The sequence below is a fragment of the Lissotriton vulgaris genome, chromosome 11, assembly GCF_964263255.1.
Source record: "Lissotriton vulgaris chromosome 11, aLisVul1.2, whole genome shotgun sequence".
Classification (NCBI taxonomy): Eukaryota; Metazoa; Chordata; class Amphibia; order Caudata; family Salamandridae; genus Lissotriton; species Lissotriton vulgaris.
Window position 1 is genome coordinate 705,694,504 of NC_141699.1, and position 18,713 is coordinate 705,713,216.

The following is an 18,713-nucleotide window of genomic DNA, read 5'->3' on the forward strand; positions in this document are numbered from 1 at the left end:
AGGACTTTCTAGCGTAATCTTGGTTCGCAGACCCACCACCGGGGTTGGTATTGCTGGGGTATCTATTCTAAGGTAAGGAATCTAACACTAACCTGTTTCTTTCAGATACACAAGTTACTTACCTTCGGTAACAATAGATCTGTAAGAAACAGTAGTTAGTGATAGATTCCGTACTGCCCCACCCATCCTCCCCGTTCTGAGAACCGATATCTAGGGTTAAGGTATCTCCCTTTGAGGGCCCTAGTTTCTTGGCACCAGTGTCTGTCTCTGGCATGGCTCTGCGTTCCTGGCGCAGAAAGCTATGTACAAGAACTGACGTCATCGCGCGAGGGCAGCGTCTAAATACTCCGACGTCATCCCGGCGATCACGATGCCGACGACCGACGCGGAGCCGCAGACGACACCTACCGACACACGGGGTACTGCTACGCAAAACTTTCCGGATCCAGTCTGACCCCTGGGGATATTCTAAGGTAAGGAATCTAACACCAACTACTGTTTCTTACAGATATATTGTTACCGAAGGTAAGTAACTTGTGCTTCCATCCCTCTGTTTATTCCAGTGGTGGAACACAATCTCCTACAGTCACCGGATCGAAACTTCATTAGCCAAATTTAATACATCACATGGCCACCTTAAGGAATCTCAGACTCCACTAATAGATTTTCCATCTAAATAACGGACTCCTGTCTGTGTTTGAATACTACGAATTACACAACCCATGCCTCTTACACACGGTTTGGAAAATATTGGAATGCTGATCTCTAGCAGATTAACTTTAAGAAATATAGCAATATATATATATATATATATATATATATATATATATATATATATATATATATATATATATATATATATATATATATATTGGTGCCCTGTTTGCCATGGAACCTCTCCGCCGAAACTGAGACCTACCTGGAAACCATATTGCATTCTGGGTATGGTAGTTCGCCTGCGTTCTAATGGCATGCAGCAGGTGAACCTATGCACTTGCTGAGAAGCGGAGCAGGCAGCAACCAATGTGTTGAAGACAGGACACTTTTAATAACAGCTAACCACAAGTGTGCTCATTTGCTCCTGCAATCATCTGGCGCTGAAGAAGGCTTACCTGAAGCCGAAATGCATTCGCCAAGCTTGCAATAAAGTTGCCTCTTTGTGTTCCCCCGCTGTGGCCCTCATTCTTTTCTTCGGAGGAGATGTTTGTTGGATATTGTTAGCGCGATTTCCAGTGGCGCGCTTGGGGGCCCCCGCAACGTCAAGAGGAATCAGACCGGCTGGTTCTTTCACTTCCGTGAAAATTGGGACTGTCCAGGTGTCTGGAATGGCTGAGACCCACCCCCTGGCCAGGAAGACAGCAGCGGTGTAGGGGCTATCCGGCACCTCGCTGGGCGAGGTGAACTTTCACACTTGCCCCCGCTATTTGGACTCCGTGGCATTAGTGGTTGTGGTTGGGGACTTGAGGGGGCTTTGTTTGCATGCAGAGAGCGGCATTTATCAAACTCTGTGGTGCTCTGTTTGCCGAGGAAGATCTCCGCCGAGACCTACCTGGAAACCATATTGCATTCTGGGTATGGTAGTTCGCCTGCGTTCTAATGGCATGCAGCAGGTGAACCTATGCACATGCTGAGGGGCGGAGCAGGCAGCAACCTATGTGTTAAAGGCAGGACACTTTTAATAAAAGCTAACCACAAGTGTGCTCATTTGCTCCTGCAATCATCTGGCGCTGAAGAACGCTTACCTGAAGCCGAAATGCATTCGCCAAGCTTGCAATAAAGTTGCCTCTATGTGTACCCCTGCTGTGGCCCTCATTCTTTTCTTCAGAGGAGATGTTTGTTGGAGATATATCTATTTATATATATATATATATATATATATATATATATATATATATATAGCCATCTTGTGCCTCGGTAGACTGAGGCACAGGAAAGCAGAAAAACAAAGGTGTAGAACTCAAAAAGGGTGCAGGGCAGAAGCACCCTGACCCCTAGGCCTGCTTAGGGTGTCCCACAAGGACCCCCCAGGCCCCAACATTTTTTTTGTTGAAAATTCGCGGGGTACGCGCTCCGTACGCTACCTAAGCGGAGGTACGCGTACGGTGCGCGTACCCCGTAATTTTGGGTCCTTGTGGGACCCCCTGAGCAGGCCTATGGGGTCAGGGTGCTTCTACCCTGCCCCCTTTGCGTGTTTTCCACCTTTGTTTTACTGCTTTCTTGTGCCTTGGTTCTACGGAGGCACAAGATGGCTGCCAACACTTCCTGGTTTGGGGTGTTGACAGACGGTGGCAGCCAATCAGCATGCCTTCCCGAGAAAGCAGCATGCTCATTGTCTATCAACACTTCTAACCAGGAAGCGTTGGCATCCATCTTATGCTAGGTAGATCGAGGCACAAGAAAGCAGAAAAACAAACGTGTAGAAAAAAAACCCGGTCGTTTTTCTTTTTAAATAACCCCCACGGGGGGGGGATCAATTCATGAGGGCCTAGTGATAAAGAAGTGTGGGGGGTCCCCAATCCCCCACTCTGCCCCAGGGACCGCTGCTGCTCGGGGCAAAGCAATGCATCCCACTGGCGCATACTGGAGGTTCCAGGTGGGCCAGTTGGCCCCCAGGGACCCCCAGTATGCAAGGGGAATTAGTTCCCCCTCTGCAAACACGCCCGGGGACTGCGTTGCAGAGAGGTGTAAAAAGAGTGTGGCCTCAATACACCTCTCTGCGATGCAGCCCCCTGGTGCATACTGGAGGTTCCAGGTGGGCTAGTTGGTCCCCATGGACCCCTAGTATGCAAGGGGAATTAGTTCTCCCTCTGCAAACGCGCCCGGAGGCTGCGTTGCAGAGAGGTTTAAAAAAGTTTTTTTTGTTAATTTATATTAAAAATATGTAATTAAAAAATAATATATCTAAAAATAAATAATTTATAATAATGTAGTAAATCAGTATAAAAATATAACCATTATTACATTTGAAAATTATAATTTAAAAAACCTTTGAAATTCACTTAAAAAACCATAGGTTTCAGCCACGTTATAGTTAGTAATTAGCATTTAAAAAACCTTTGAAATTCACTTAAAAAACCATAGGTTTCAGCCACGTTATAGTTGGGAATTAGCATTTAGAAACCTTTTGAAATTTACTGAAAAAAACATAGGTTTCACACACGTTATAGTTGGGAATTAGCATTTTAAAAACCTTTGAAATTCACTGAAAAAACCATAGGTTTCACACCAGTTATAGTTAGCTGGTCATTTTACTCAGTTACTTAGTTAAGCTAACTAGAACTAACGCGCCCGCAATGCACTGCTGATGACGTCACATATTACATCACTCATAACATTCAGTGAATTTCAAATGTTTTTAAAATGCTAATTCCTAACTATAACGTGTGTGAAACCTATGGTTTTTTCAGTGAATATATATATACATATATATATATACACACACACACGTGTTAATGATAAACTGCATAATATTGATGGGCTTATAGTTTTGTTTTTTCTGCTGATGAATTTGTAAATAGAATTTAAAAAATGCAAAGTTAGAAGTATACATCAGAAAGACAAGTTACTTAACATCTGGTGGATACTCTAAATGCAGATTCCTCACCACCTTTCCTCCTCTCCATTTTTCAAAGAAATACTCTGCATATCTTAAAAAGTTCCCAATTTAGAATTCATCACAAACCATTTGATTAAGTGATCTGTGTCTTAACTCACATATGGAGAAAGATTAAGAAACTGACTTCAGCCTGCAGGGGTGGCACCTCTATGCAGTTCTGCTCCTTCACTAATGAGACAATGTATGGTTGTTGCAGACCCACACAGAGCCACACGTAGGAGCACAGGAGTCCTTGCTGGGAGAATTCTCCAGATCTAGACTGGTGGTCTGGGATATTTTAAAGGTGGAGAATTTGCAGCTGATTAGAGTATCTGTTAGAACGAGTATTACTAAAGGTCAGTAACTATACAAGAACATAATCTGAGTTATTGTCCAGATAGAGAACATTGTTAGTTACTATCTGAATATGAATTAATGAAGAATAATACATTAGATGGCTGCTTATGTTCTTTTAACTGCCTAAATAACACAGCCGTTCTCTTACTGTTTAATATTTCCATGTATAGGTCCGAAATGCATATCCCTTCTACTTCGGTTCAGTTTGGTTTAATACTTGAAGCTTACTGCCGGGGAAACATTGAACATATGAAGGTTCTTTCAAAACAGGTAAAAACCATTTAAATGTTATGTTGTAGTTGCTAGAGAATGATTTGTTCATCTTAATGCCTAGTCCTATTGTGTAAAGTTAAAAATCATCCACTTCTTTGCTTAGTTTAGTGTAGATTGGGTAAGTGGAACACAGATTAGCATTCGTCAGATTGTCACTGTAAACGTACTATGCACAGTTGTTTAATTAGATGAGTTGTAAAGTTGTTTCAGAAGTTAGTCTTCCATGTAATGCATTGCTGAGGACCTCACCAGTGACAATTGAGAACTCAGTTTATGGTATTATATGGTTGATGGCATCACTGAATGCATCACTGTTGACATAATTTATGAGAATTTGAAAGAATTTATTGTGGCTTTTAAAAGCATGCTATTTCCACATACAACACTTGCTAATCAAATTCCCCCCAAAAATAATTCTTCCAATCGGTCCCCCACTCCACTCATACTCAAACACATGCACACCTATCCTATTCACTCAAACAAACATTTCTACAAACTTAGAAATGGATGTTCTACTAATGACTTAACGACCCCATAAAAGGAAATGTCGACAGATAGGTTCTACTAAATCTATGAACAGTCGAGCTTTGCACAATTTGCAGCTGGTAGACAGAAGGATTCAATTAAAAAATTGAACCGTCCTGGGCCAGGGGAAAATCAAGGCTACAGTTGCCTTGTCCAGTAATAATCTTCAGTCCATTCTGATGGATATGTCTAAATTGAAAGTACTCACCTTGTTAATCTCTCCAGACACATCTTTTTTTTCTATTTTTTTCTGTAACCGCTCATAAGCGCTGGAAGGTGGTGTTCTCGATCTCTAGTGCAATTCTTTCCCCCTCTGGGCCGTAAGACACAGCTGCATAAGCCTGTTTGTGCCTGACCACAAATGAATCGTGCCCAGCGCCAGGAACCCTGACCCTCTGGTCACCCACTAATACTCCACCACTGAGCTCCTGGCCCTGGACCCCAGACACCGCAACAACTGCTGCATCACTTCTCCCCGATTGACGGAAGGAGTCTTTTGCCACTTCACATGCAACACAGGACCTCCTGCCTGCATAGGAACCCCCTGCCACACCCCCTTCACAGACCACAAACACCCTGTAACACCTTCAGTGCATCTTGGTCAACGCCCGGTCCCTCTCCAAACACACCACAGCAATCTGGGACACTACCACCACCCTCGCTCCCAGTGTGATCTTAATCACTGAGACCTGGCTCAACCCCCAACATCGCCACTGCAGCATCTGGCAGCTACAAGATGATACACCAGGATTGCACCTATGAACATGGAGGAGGCATCACCGTCATCCGCTAGGAAGCTCATTGCTGCATCACTACCGAAGATGACACCACTTAGATTATGGAACCCCTCAATGTTCAACTTCAAACAGATACCAGGGCAGCCATCGTAGGCGCCCATGCCTACATGCCCCCAGGAACACGAGTTGGCTTCTGCGACCCCATCACCAAATTCATCATCCCTCTAACCATAGACTCCAAGCACTATATCTTCTTCAGTGACCTCAACTTCGACCCCAAAGACGACAACTCCACCAATCACCTGGAAAGCATGAGCAACATCAGCCTCACCTAACAGGTCACCAACCTCACACACAGCACAGGACATACTCTGGACCCGATCTTCATATTCACCGACAGTCAAGTACAGCCATATCACAGAACTCACCTGAACTGACCATGCCATAGTCCACTTCACCATCACAGGCTGCTCGGACATCACCACACCCCCAAGCTCCGCCCACTGCAGCTGGAACAAAGTAATAGAGACCCAGTGGACAGATGCCGTCAACACCACCAAGCCTGACAACCAAACCAACCTGGAACAGCCCATCGAAAACTTCTCCACCTAGATCCCAACAGTGCCAACAGTCTCCCCCCATGAAGCCAGCCAAAACCAGTAGGGCCACAATACAAGCCAGCTGGTATTCACCAGAACTCCATACCATCAAACGCAGCTGCAAGTGACTAGTAAGATAACGCACCATCAGAGACCCCACAGACCGATGCACCTTCAAGCCAGCTCCCAACATATACCACCAATGCATTAAGGACAGAAAAAACATGCCCTGCATGTTGCATCAAAGCAATCACCAACCACATTAAGGAACTCTTCAACACTGTCCGAGTACTCCAGCCTGTTAGCTACCTAGAGCATGGTCTGCCCTTCCCAGGAGCTGCGACAGACTGTTGAACTGCTTCCACAACAAGATATCTACCATTTACAACAACTTGGATATCTAACCCACCAACTTATGCAGCCTCCTCTGACCATCGGACACCAGCCATCTGTTCACCGCATGAAATCCACTCACTACACAGAACACCTTCATCCACTCTGGGGCACCCTTAGACCCCTGAACCCAATACTTCTCCAATTTCGGAAACAAGGATATTCAAGCTTAACTTCTCTATTCTCAGCGCATCCATCACCAGGGCTGCCTTCCCCGACAGATGGAAAAACGCAGAGGTCAGAACCCCTCCTGAAGAAACCTTCCACTGACAAACGTTACTGACCAGCTTGCTGCTTTCATTTACCTCCAGGGTCCTTGAGAAGGTCATCAACCACCAGCTCACCGAACACCTAGAAAGAAACAACCTGCTTGACGCCTCCCAGTCCGGCTTCCATACAAACCACAGCCCTAATACCACCCTGATCGCCGCAATCAACAACATCAGAAACCGCCTCTACTGGGGCGAAGCAGCCTGATCCTCCTCAACCTCTCAGCAGCATTTGACATCGTATCCCACCACACCCTCATCCAAAGACTCCACCATGTTGGTGTCCAGGGAGATGTCCTCAAATGAATTGCATCCTTCCTCAAAGGACGAACCCAGCAAATCTGCCTACCACGCTTCACCTCAGGACCCAAGAGCATCATCTGTGGCGTACCCCAAGGATGGTCCCTTAGCCCCACCCTGTTCAACACCTACATGACACACTTGGCCGACATCATCAGAACCCACGGACTCAACATCCTATCCAGACAACACCAAACTCATCCTCTCGCTCATGGAAGACCCCTCCACCAACAAAACAAACTTAGGCAGCGCCTTCATGAGTGTCGCCAACTGGATGAGGACCAACTGCCTGAAGCACAACATGGAAAAGAGGGAAGTGCTGATTTTTTGGGAAGGACATTTCCCCGTGGGTCAACTCCTGGTGGCCCCCCAAACTTGGACCTACACCAACAGACCATGCCCACCACCTCTGAATCATCCTTGACAGCAAACTCACAATAAACGTGCAAGGTCATCGCAATCTCTGCCTGCTTCCACGCGCTCCGCATGCTCAAAAAAATCTTCCGATGGATTGCCGTCAAGACCAGAAAAACCGTGACTCAATCCCTCGTCATCAGCCATCTGGACAACACTCTAGGCTGGAATAACTGCCCAGCTCCTCAAGAGACTCAAGACTATACAGAACACAGCACCCAGAATCATCCTTAACCTCCCCAAACATACCCTCGACAACCCCCAACTCCGGGACCTCCATTTGCTCCCTGTCCAGAAGAGATGCCAGTTCCAGATGCTGACAAGCTTGCAAGACTCTCCACGTCCAGGGACCAGCATACCTCCATTTCCACCAACATGCCTTACACCTGTGCTCTGCCTTCCTAGACCACCCCACATGCATTTGCCAAAGCCACAGCAGAGGTAATTTCTTCTCCTACCCTGTCGCCAAGGCCTGGTATGACCTACTCCAATTGCCTTCTCTCGTGGAAATCGGAAGGGGACTCGAGACCTGGCTTTTCGAATGACATCAGCAAGACCTTAGCTCCTGAATACCCTCTGGGGTGATGATTCACAAGCAATAAATTCTGATTGATAGACGCCAACCTTGTGAGCCGTCAATAACTTTTCTCCCTTAACCCTTTGGACTAAATCTAGAGCTCTGTTCCTACCAATTTCCTTATTTACCAAAGTCTTTCCAATGTAAAAAAATGTTTAGTGTGTAAGGATGTCACCCCTGGACACAGCAGTTTTCAAGCTGTGTCACACGTTCTGGATGACGATGTCTCTTGCTGATCTGCACAATGGCTGACTGTTGTGCTTCTGGATGTAAAGTCTTGTGGCAGATTATCCGAATGCATTCTGAAGCCATCCGGGAACAAGAAGCCAAGATCTACGTTGCTGAGCACAAAAAAGTGGTGTTCAAACACAATAGAAGTCACAAGGTCAGTCCTGGTCCACATTGCACAGGTAAGTTGAAGGTGAAGACTAGGGGCAAGTTGGCGAAGTAGCATTTGAAAAGTAAACAATTATTTTTAAAATCCAAACTCCTCCCAACCTCTTGAGAGAGCTCAAAGCCACTGTTCCAGATACTAAACCCCTGCTTTACCTTCCGATTTGGGCCTCTTGCCAAACCTGGACCCAATGAGCCTCTAATTCCCTAGGCCATTGATGACACAGCAGCAATTTGAGGCTTTCAGAGAGGCCACGCTGAAGATGATTCCTGCTTCTTCTGGACCTAAAATCCAAACGAGGATGTCAGGCTTGTCAGACCCATTTTCTTAACCAGCAGCATCCCATCACTAGTCACCATAGAAGGGCATGGCGATTCCCAAGTTTGATACTACATCCCACTCTGGGAAGCCTTGTGTACAAGCCTTTACTTCAAGGTGAGCCATAACTTTTTCTGCAGCTTTTCAGGATGGGAAATAATGGACTGGCACTGGACAGAAACGTTTGCTTTTGGTGGTCTGACTCTGTTCTTTGAATGCAGACTGCCTCTACATTCACACCTTCAGACAATAAGCATGTGAGATTACTACAACACTACCTGAAAATGGGTCAAGACAGATTTTATGTTCTGACCTCAACACCAATGGCTTGCTCACTTGGGGTATGGGCACTAGGGTCATCATCAGGCTGCACACTTGGATTAGCTCCCCTGCAGTTCGGAAAACATCCAGACATAATTGATGGATATGCCCTTCAATGTGTCTGGATTCACCACCTCACTTTGCCCAATACACTGCGGGAACGAGGATAAGCCCAGTCCACTACCTCCACCCAAGTGACGCACACCAGAATGACACAAGGTGCAAATCAACTGGGCACAGTGAGAGGGTGGGAAAAATCAAAAACAGGACACCTTCTGCTCAAGGGATACGCTCATCTCAGCTCACAATAGGACACCACCCAGCAACAGTGCCTAAAATTAAGGAGCACAATATTACTCCACACACATAGGGGTCCTAAATGAATAACTCTGTAATGTGCCCATTTCCATGACCATGCACAACAAAAGAAAACACAACCTCCTTACCTCCATGATTATTGTAATAGCCCAGGATGGTGTATCTTCCGTCAAGGATCCCTTTTGAGCAAGTTGATAGTCACAGGAAAGTATTGGGGCAAAAATCGGGGGAAAAAGTCTTTTCAAACGACGTAAAAAAAACCCAGCTCGAGCACGAGCTGAACAATCAATATTTAAGGTTCTTAACGCGGTCAGCAAAGCCGCCATACACCACACAAACCGGGCTTCGTGTAAGCGCCCAAATTCCACACAACTATGTGGATAAGCAAGAAAAGAACCAGGAAGTAAAGCGGAGCCGAACAACACGCAGCCGCGTATAATTCACCAGAGGCTCCGACCGGGAAGGCAGGGAAGTTCAGGAAGGCAGGGAGGGATCGGGAAAGGTAGAAAACGCCTTTACAGGAAACGCACACAGTCTCGTTGGAAAAGGGAATCCAAACAGGAAAACAAAGTGGTAAGGAATCAAGCTCCGGTACAAAAAATCACAAGGCTCACAAGCCCGTGAGCCTCGGAAGAGCAGGAGGAACCAGCACATTAGAAACAGGAACTAAACACCCAGGCCCAGGAATGAAACTCCGACATTCGAAGAAACCAAGCAGTGATTGGATGCCATCACGCTGCTTTTGAAGGGCTGCAAGGTCAAGGTAAGTCATGTGATCATAATTACATGGCCATGGAAAGAGGACAGGGCAATTCCTATTTTCTAACAGTACCTCCCCCCAAAGGCCTTCCTACAGGACGTGGTTTCGTTGGTTGATGTACATGAAACAAACGTACCAACCTGGGGGCATGGACACCACCAGCTGGATTGGTGACGTTACAACGCAGTCTATTACAACGCCTGCTGTTACAACGCGGTTTTTACATCGCATACCATTACAACGCATAGTGCTTTTATGCGCTGGATAGTGAATTATTTAATTTACTATTCCAACTCCAGTCCCCGTGGATAGTAGGGAAGGTGTTGGATAGTAAATTAAATATATTCCCTATCCTAGAGCGCCCCCCAGCGCAATGCGTTGTAATGGTTTGCGTTGTAATGGTTGCGTTGTAATGGTAGTGCGTTGTAATGAATGCGTTGTAAGTGATGTTTCCCCCACCGGCTGGTTCCCAAGTCCGTTCCTCAGGGGTGTATCCCTTCCAATCCACTAAGTAGAATAATTTGCCCCTCCTACGTCTTGAATCAAGTATGGCGTTAACCTCGAACTCCTCTTGACCATAAAACATAAGGCGGGGGCGGTGGCAATGTCTGAAGGGGGGATGTATGAAACACAGGGTGATCCTTATACTCCTCTGGTAACTCAAATGTTATAGCTACAGGGTAAATAACCTTGATGATAGAAAAAGGACCCACATAGCGGGCTGTAGCTTTCGGGACCCCTGAATCCTAAGGTTCTTAGTTGCCAGCCATACCAAATCCCCCACTACATACGAAGGAGCTCGGGCCCGATGTTTATCAGCCTGCCCGTTCATGTCGTCTTTGGCCTCCTGTAGCCTCTTTTGAGCAATGTCCCAAATGCCACTCATCTGTTTACACATATCATCTATAGCTGGTACATGCCCCGTGGGCTGGATGGATATGGCCTTAGGATAATAACCCATTGAACAATAGAAAGGCGTCATTCCTAGGGCAGAATGCAGACTGTTATATGCAAATTCAGCGAGAGGAAGAGGAAAGACCCAATCATAAGAAAGAGAAGACACTAGACATCTCAGATATTGTTCCATGGTCTGATTAGTGCGCGCAGTCTGCCCATCAGACTGCGGATGATAAGCTGAAGACATCCGTATCTCTGTTTTTAACAGAGAACAGAGTTCCGTACAAAAATGAGAGACAAACTGAGCGCCCCTATCTGTCACCACTGCTGATGGTAACCCATGCATCCTCACCACTGACCCAATAAACACAGTTGCAATTTCCTTTGCTGTTGGAAGTTTAGGTAGAGGGATAAAATGTGCCATTTTAGTGAATAAATCCACCACCACCAATATAGCGATAAACCCAGAAACAGAAGGGAGATCAGTCACAAAGTCCATACTTACGGTATGCCATGGACCCGGAGGTACTGCTAAGGGTCGTAATAAGCCAGAAGGCTTAGAATGCAATAACTTACTAGTGACACAAACTGGGCAAGACATAACAAATCCCTGAATATCCTGCGCCAGTGTATCCCACCAAAACCACCGTAAGCACAACTCCTTAGTTTTCTGCACTCCAGGATGTGCCACCAATGCAGATGAATGGCACCACTGCATAACTGATTCTCTTAATTCGGGGGAAATAAACAACCGTCCATCATGGTACAATAATCCATCTTTGACCAGAATATGTGGTTGGGTAAGCCAAGGATCCAAATCAATCTTGCTCAATCTATCCTTCACAGAAGATGTAAATTCATCTGCAGAAGTGACTCCCAAGACCCTTCCAGCCTCTATCATAGGTCGTATATCCTTTACAGGTCCATCCTCTTTAGGATCCACATGAATGCGGGACAATGCATCTGATTTCACCGGTTGAGCCGCAGGTCTATAGGTGATAATTAAATCATATTTGTTGAAGAAAAGGACCCACCACATTTGACGAGGAGTCAAAGCCCTGGCGGACCGAAAAAACTCCAGATTTTTATGGTCCGTGTAGATAGTGACAGGATGCCTAGCCCCCCAAAGGTAGTGTCTCCATTCCTCGAATGACAACTTAATAGCAAGTAACTCCCTATCAGCCACTGTATAATTGCACTCAGCAGGCAACAATGTCTTTAAAAAGAATGCTATTGGGTGCATAAATCCAGTTTCTATGTCTCTCTGTGACAGTACCCCTCCTACTGCACATTATGAAGCATCCGTCTCAACATAGAAAGGAAGGGCAGAATCGGGATGCACCAGTACTGGCGCAGATGTAAATTTCCCAATCAATAGTTGGAAAGCGGCTTGTGACCAGACAAAAGGAACCCCTTTCTTCAACAATGAAGTCATAGGTGCCACTATATCAGAGAAATGTGAAACAAACCGCCTATAAAAATTTGCAAATCCCAACAAGACCTGTATGTCCCTGAAATTGGATGGTACTGGCCAAGTAACAATTGATTCCACCTTTTTTGGATCCATCTGAATTCCTCTCTCGGACACAATGAACCCCAAAAAATCCACCTTGGAGGCATGAAACTGACACTTCTCTAATTTTACAAACAATTGATGATCTTTCAATCTTTGTAATACCTGAGTCACATGGGATTCATGTTCATGAATAGTTTAAGAAAATATCAAAATGTCATCGATATAGACAATAACAGTGACATCTAAATATTCCCTTAAAACCTCATTAATGAAAACCTGAAAGGCTGCCGGAGCATTACACAAACCAAAAGGCATAACGCAGTACTCAAACAAACCAAACTTAGTTTTAAAAGCAGTTTTCCATTCATCCCCAGTGCGAATTCGGATGAGATGATATGCTCCTCGCAGGTCCAATTTTGTGAATATGGTAGCTTTCTTTAATTGATCTAACAACACTGAAATTAATGGGAGAGGATACTTATTCTTCACCGTTACCTTATTAAGAGCACGGTAGTCCACACATGTACCCTCCTTTTTCGGTATAAAAAAGATGGCGGAAGACCCTGGCGAGGAAGATGGACGAATGAACCCTTTAGCCAACATTTAATCTATGTACTCCTTCAAGTGCAACTCCTCTGGCCCTGAAAGTGCATAGATGCGGCTACATGGCAAAGTAGCACCAGGTATAAGATCGATCTTACAGTCATACGGGCGATGAGGAGGAAGGCCCTTAGCGTTGCCCTCATCAAATAACTCTCCAAACGCAGCATAAGGGGAGGGCACAATCACAACGTCACCCACTGCGCAAGTTAATGGCGATACCCAATTGGTAGAATCCTGATAACAATGTTTAAGATGAGTTACCGTACGCCTGAACCAATCAATCTTCGGATTGTGCGTCTGAAGCCACGGTACTTCTAAAACTACACCAAAGGACGGGGCATCATTGTAATCAAAACAGATGGACTCAAGAGTGTCCATTATCACAAAGTAAACACAACGGTTCAGGTTGTCGTGTTATGGACCCTGACGTTAATTCTGTTCCATCAATCGCCCGAACAGGTTCAGGCTGTTCCTTATAAGCACAAGGTATCAGTAATTCCTCAGCCAAAGAGATATCAATAAAATTACCAGTCGCGCCTGAATCCAGTAATACAGACACTGTTGCTCTATTGCTATCCGAAATCACCAAACAGGCGGAAATAAGGAAATGCCTTGAAATCCGTTCCACGGCACCTGACACTTCATAGGACATAAGACAATCCTCCACAATCGGGGATTCCCCTACCTGTTCAATGCATGCCACCTCCTTCCTCCCAATGGCACTTGATGGTTTTACGGTACACTCACGAGCATAATGACCCCCTTGGCCACAATACAAGCATAGATTACCATTTCTCCTTCTTTTCTTTTCCTCATTAGACAACGGTCCTCTTTACCCCCCCTATCTCCATAGGTTCAGGAGCAGCCTTTTGTTCCCCAGAATGTTTTACCTCTGGTTTGACATACCCTCCCTGAAATCAATTCTGTTCACTACGCCTTTCGGACAACCTATGGTTCAACTTGACTACCAAATCGATAAATGCAGCACAATCATCCGGGGGATCTACTACCTGCGACACTATATCTTTTAGGTACTCACATAAACCTTGATAAAACAAAGAGAGCAATTCCTATTTTCTAACACAATGTATCTAGACTTTTTAGAGAAAAAGCTGAAGCAACTCTAAAGCTTTTCAGCAACAGCAGAAGTACAGCTTGCTCCTTGGAATTGTTCCCCACAGCCTGCTAATTCTACCTTCAGTAGAGGAAGTTCCAGTGTATTGTAGGTGTCTTGACTATCGTTGACAGCTCAACCAGCAACAAGCAGGCTTTTCTTGACACTACATGAAGAGAAGTGGTCGAAAATAGCAGCAGCATGAATCCTCTTCCTGTTTGTATCAAGACATCACTTAAAACCCCTTTACTTTGCCTTTAAATGGGCATTTGGGACCAGCTGAGGGCTAGATAAGGAACTGCCTACTCTGGCACTCTGGCCTACGAGTACTCCAAGTTGTGGAAGCTTATTATGCATTTTACCTTTCTAGACACTGCTTCGCACATTCCCTCCTGTCTTTTCTCAAACGTTGGGAGTCCACACCAGTGCCCTTTCCAAAGAAATGTTTGTTGCTTCAAAGGGGGCTATCATGCTTGTATCTGAGGCAAATTGAGGAATGGCTTGTGATTCACTTCACTTCCTACTTCCCAAGAAGGGCATGAACTTGAGCCCTATCATAAACCTCTAATTTATTGAACTTATTTTCGTGAATCTAGTTAAGTTGATGACTGTGGCACTGGTTCTGCTAGCCTTGGACCACTAGGATTGGATGGTGTGTCTGGTCCATTAGAAGCTATTATTGGATTTACCTGCCCTACAGCAAACTTTGCCACTTTGTGGTCTGTTCAGAGAACTTGTAGTACATCATACTGCCTTTTGGCATTATATTTGTTCCTTAGGTCTTTACAAAGGCAATGTCAGTGGTTGTGGCAGATCTTAGTCAGCAAAACATTCCTACACCTGTATGACTGGTTCTTGAATTCAAGCTCATTTCAGCTGGTCTAAAAACATGGTTTGTGGAGGATGGTGTGTGCTAGTATGACCTGTGGCAGCCCATTGTAAATACCTCTTTCAGACGTTATGGTGCTAATGGACACATCATTCCAGGGTAGGTTATCTGGATAAGATGGAGATCAGAGGCCTCTGGCCTGCGGTGGAGCAGCGCCATCATGAAAACTTGAAATGTCTCATGTCTTTTCTGCAATGAGGTGGTGCAGGTGCTATCGGACGACATATCTGCCATGTAGTACTGAAACAAGCATTGTGGAGTGGTCAGGTGCCATCTGTCTAAAAGCTTTAAGATGATGGCAATGTTTGGCACTTCACAGGGTTTTTGTAGTTGTCAATCATCTAGTGGGATCCCTCAACATCAGGGAATTAAAATTCAAGAATGAGTCTTCTTGCTGTGGCATATGCTTTCAGAGGTGTTCCAAGACATTTTTGCATAGTGTGACTCTGTAACTTTCCTGCCACCTCAGTGAACAATCTTTACCCGTGTGTTTTTTACTCTAAGGTTTCCCTCTTGCAGCTCTCCATGTGACTGGTTCCACCTTTTGTGGGATGTAGGCCTCCTGTATTGCTTTTCACCTCTGCCATAAATACCAGAGGTGCTGAAAAGTCTCACAGGACTGAGAGCACAGCTCACTCAGAAAGCCCCGGACTGGCTTAGAGAGCCTGGTATTCCACGTTTTTGGCTGAGTCCTGGCCTCCACTTCAGGTTCTACTTTGTGATCATCTGTTATCCCAATAGCATGGTAGAATTTTACACTCAAACCTTGATAATCTACACCTGCTTGGAGTTTGCGCGTTAACAACTAATTAGTTTTATTGTTCATTGATATGTGGTGGATGGCTGATTTATAAAAGACTGAGTTTTTAGGTTTTCAGATTCGTACAATAAACCTTCAGAATGGAATGAAGGAAGGTTTAAAAAAAATTGTATTCATTATTCATCAATTTAGTGGACATGGTCCAACATGTTTTTTCACGACAACAGGTTGCTTCATCAGAGCCAGTATGCACTCATTTAGACCGTGTATATTTACAATGCCATATAATTGAGAAAGAGAGCAATGAGGTAAGAAGAAGAAAAATTGAAAATCCAATTTAATGAAGTGAGCATTCATTAAACCGAAATATAGTAAAAAACAAGCATTGGCATTGCAATAGGTCTTGCTTTCGCGAGAGTTTAAGCTATTTGCATTGTAAATGACAATGCCTTTTATTTGTTTTGTTAACACATAAATAAAAGGCATTGTCATGTACAGTGCCAATACCTCCAACTCTTGTAAATGCGAGACCTAGTCATAGAAGCATCCACCATTCACAGGCTGCTTAAAGTAAAAGCATGCATGGCATGCTGAATGCTGCAGGAAAACATGTTGTGCATGCAGTAGCTGAAACTCATTCAAGAAAACAGTGCTTACAGACTAAAAAACACTCCCCGTGTTAAAGGGCCAGTCCTCATGGGAGGTTACGGATGTAGACAATGCGGTACTAAGGAGGGACTAACAAGCCTATTAACGAACCAGAAGCCAGCATTTATAAAGGACAATGACACAAGCCAAGGACAAGTATGAGGGGAGAGTGGGCAGGCTTCTATTCTATACTCCAATACAGCATGGCTCCGAGATCAGCGCACGAGCTGCCCAGGCTCAACATAAAAACAGTTCTGTTTTGAGTGGAAACATTGGATCTATCCATGTTGTTTTTTGGGCTGTTTTATAACAAGGGCACTAGGCCTACTCACACACATGAGGTACCATTTTTGTTGGGAGACTTGAGGCAATGATGTGTGGATGAAGTGAACCAGGGCCGCAGGGCACACAAAGCACAGGGCAGCGAAAAGAAAATACAAGGCTGGGGTACTGATTACCTGGTGACAATCAGTTTAGCTGCAAATGTAGCACAGCCTGAGGCCCTCATGTGTCCCAGATCCGTGTGGGAGGAGCTCATGCAGTCCAGGTTTTTCTCTTTGCATTCTGGGATTTGTAGTCCTGATTTATAAATTCAGAACTGGAAGCCTCAGAATGCAATTAAAAATACTTAGAACTAATGAACTGTTAATACATTATCCTCAGAGTTGAACGCTCTTTACACTCATTGTAAAACATTCTTGTAATCATCACATGAGGGGAAGAGATGGTGGAGGGGTGCTGGGAGCTGTAGTGGTGCAGCAGTGGCTGGGACAAGTTACCTTATGTCTTACTCCGCTCTCCCGTTCACAGTTCGAGGGCTCAACTCCTCCCTAAAGTCAGGGCTTTAATTGGACGGGGTCTTATTGGTGCTCAGCTCCGTCAGTTCTATAAAACGCAGGTGCTGAGACGGGTTCCTATTGGGCTCTCCATTTTTGCCCTCACCATCAGGATGAAAAAAATACGGTGTATCTTCACTTCAGCAGTGTCACCCTTCATTACCTTTGATGTAACTTCTAAAAGATTTGTTATAGTTATTTCACAGTCTCATTCTTTCCGAATTGAAGCATTTTCACTATTATAAACAACAAAGCCATAGTTGCTTATTTATCTTATGCAACTAACTAGCATTGACACAGGCAATAGCACCGGCTTGTTGTATGTGTAATGTTACTTGTTGTTTGTCTGAATGAAGTGACAGAAAAAGCAAAATAGCTGTTTTTAAGTCACTCCCTTAATTACATCGGCCACGTCCCTTTGAGAGACACCCAGTTTTTTCATCCTACTTAAAACTTTGCCTAAAGTCCATTAAAAACCTTTTTTCCTGCCCCTGGAAAGGCTTTTAACGGTGGCTAGTGTGGCCCTGATAAGTTGCCACCTAACCCCATGTCATTAACACAGCCCTGTCACATGTCATTCTTCTCAGGCACGCTGGCCAGATTGATCAATAGATGCCAACCAGGGTTACATCTCCCAGGGTGCACTAGTTTGTGAAACATTTGCCCTGCGCTCCTGTGTGCTACTGACAGGGTCAAAGACACCAATTCTATCCAGAATGAATTAAAGCGTGCGGCCACCTCACGTGCAACAGAGCGAGATGACAAGCTTTTAGCTCCTTTTCAACTTGTTCATCAAGATGCTGGAACCACACTCGATCCTTGAGGGCTCATTTAGTTTCAGCAATACCGTAATCTCCTTCGTATGCCAGTTCATTAGCTTGTTGTCTCAGCCTTTCTGGGATACCTAATCTTGCCCCTCTTAGTATGACACCATGTGTAACAAAGTTATTTCTGAACATTCTTGAATTTCTGGTACTCAACATCATCTGTAGGAGTTTGAGTAGGTTTCTTCCATGAATGTATTGCAATCATTTATTTAAGCTTAAGCATGTCTTTGTCAGTATTAACCTCTTCGCCGTGGTGTGGGCGGGGCTAGGGGGTGGGTGTGGCGCTCCCTTACTCATGACGGCTCCATGCCGTCATGAGTCACGGGCGGGGTATGCTCATGACGGCGTGGAGCCATCATGACCCCGCCCACTCACTCATTTGCCCACCCAGGCGGGGAATTAGTGCTACGCAGGCAGAGCATGGGCGGAGCAGCAGTTGATGTCGGCTGCACGCCGTCATGAGCACCCGCCGC

At 45.0% G+C, this 18,713-nt stretch overlaps 1 protein-coding gene across 1 annotated transcript in view; it reads left to right on the forward strand.

Annotated features, from left to right (window-relative positions):
- Positions 1 to 18,713, forward strand: part of PIK3CB (phosphatidylinositol-4,5-bisphosphate 3-kinase catalytic subunit beta) — a 1,054,351-nt gene that overhangs the window by 813,991 nt on the left and 221,647 nt on the right. The window contains exon 16 of the mRNA XM_086943780.1: positions 4,123 to 4,222. Coding sequence (XP_086799906.1) covers positions 4,123 to 4,222 — 100 coding nt within the window. The remainder of the gene's footprint in view (positions 1 to 4,122; positions 4,223 to 18,713) is intronic.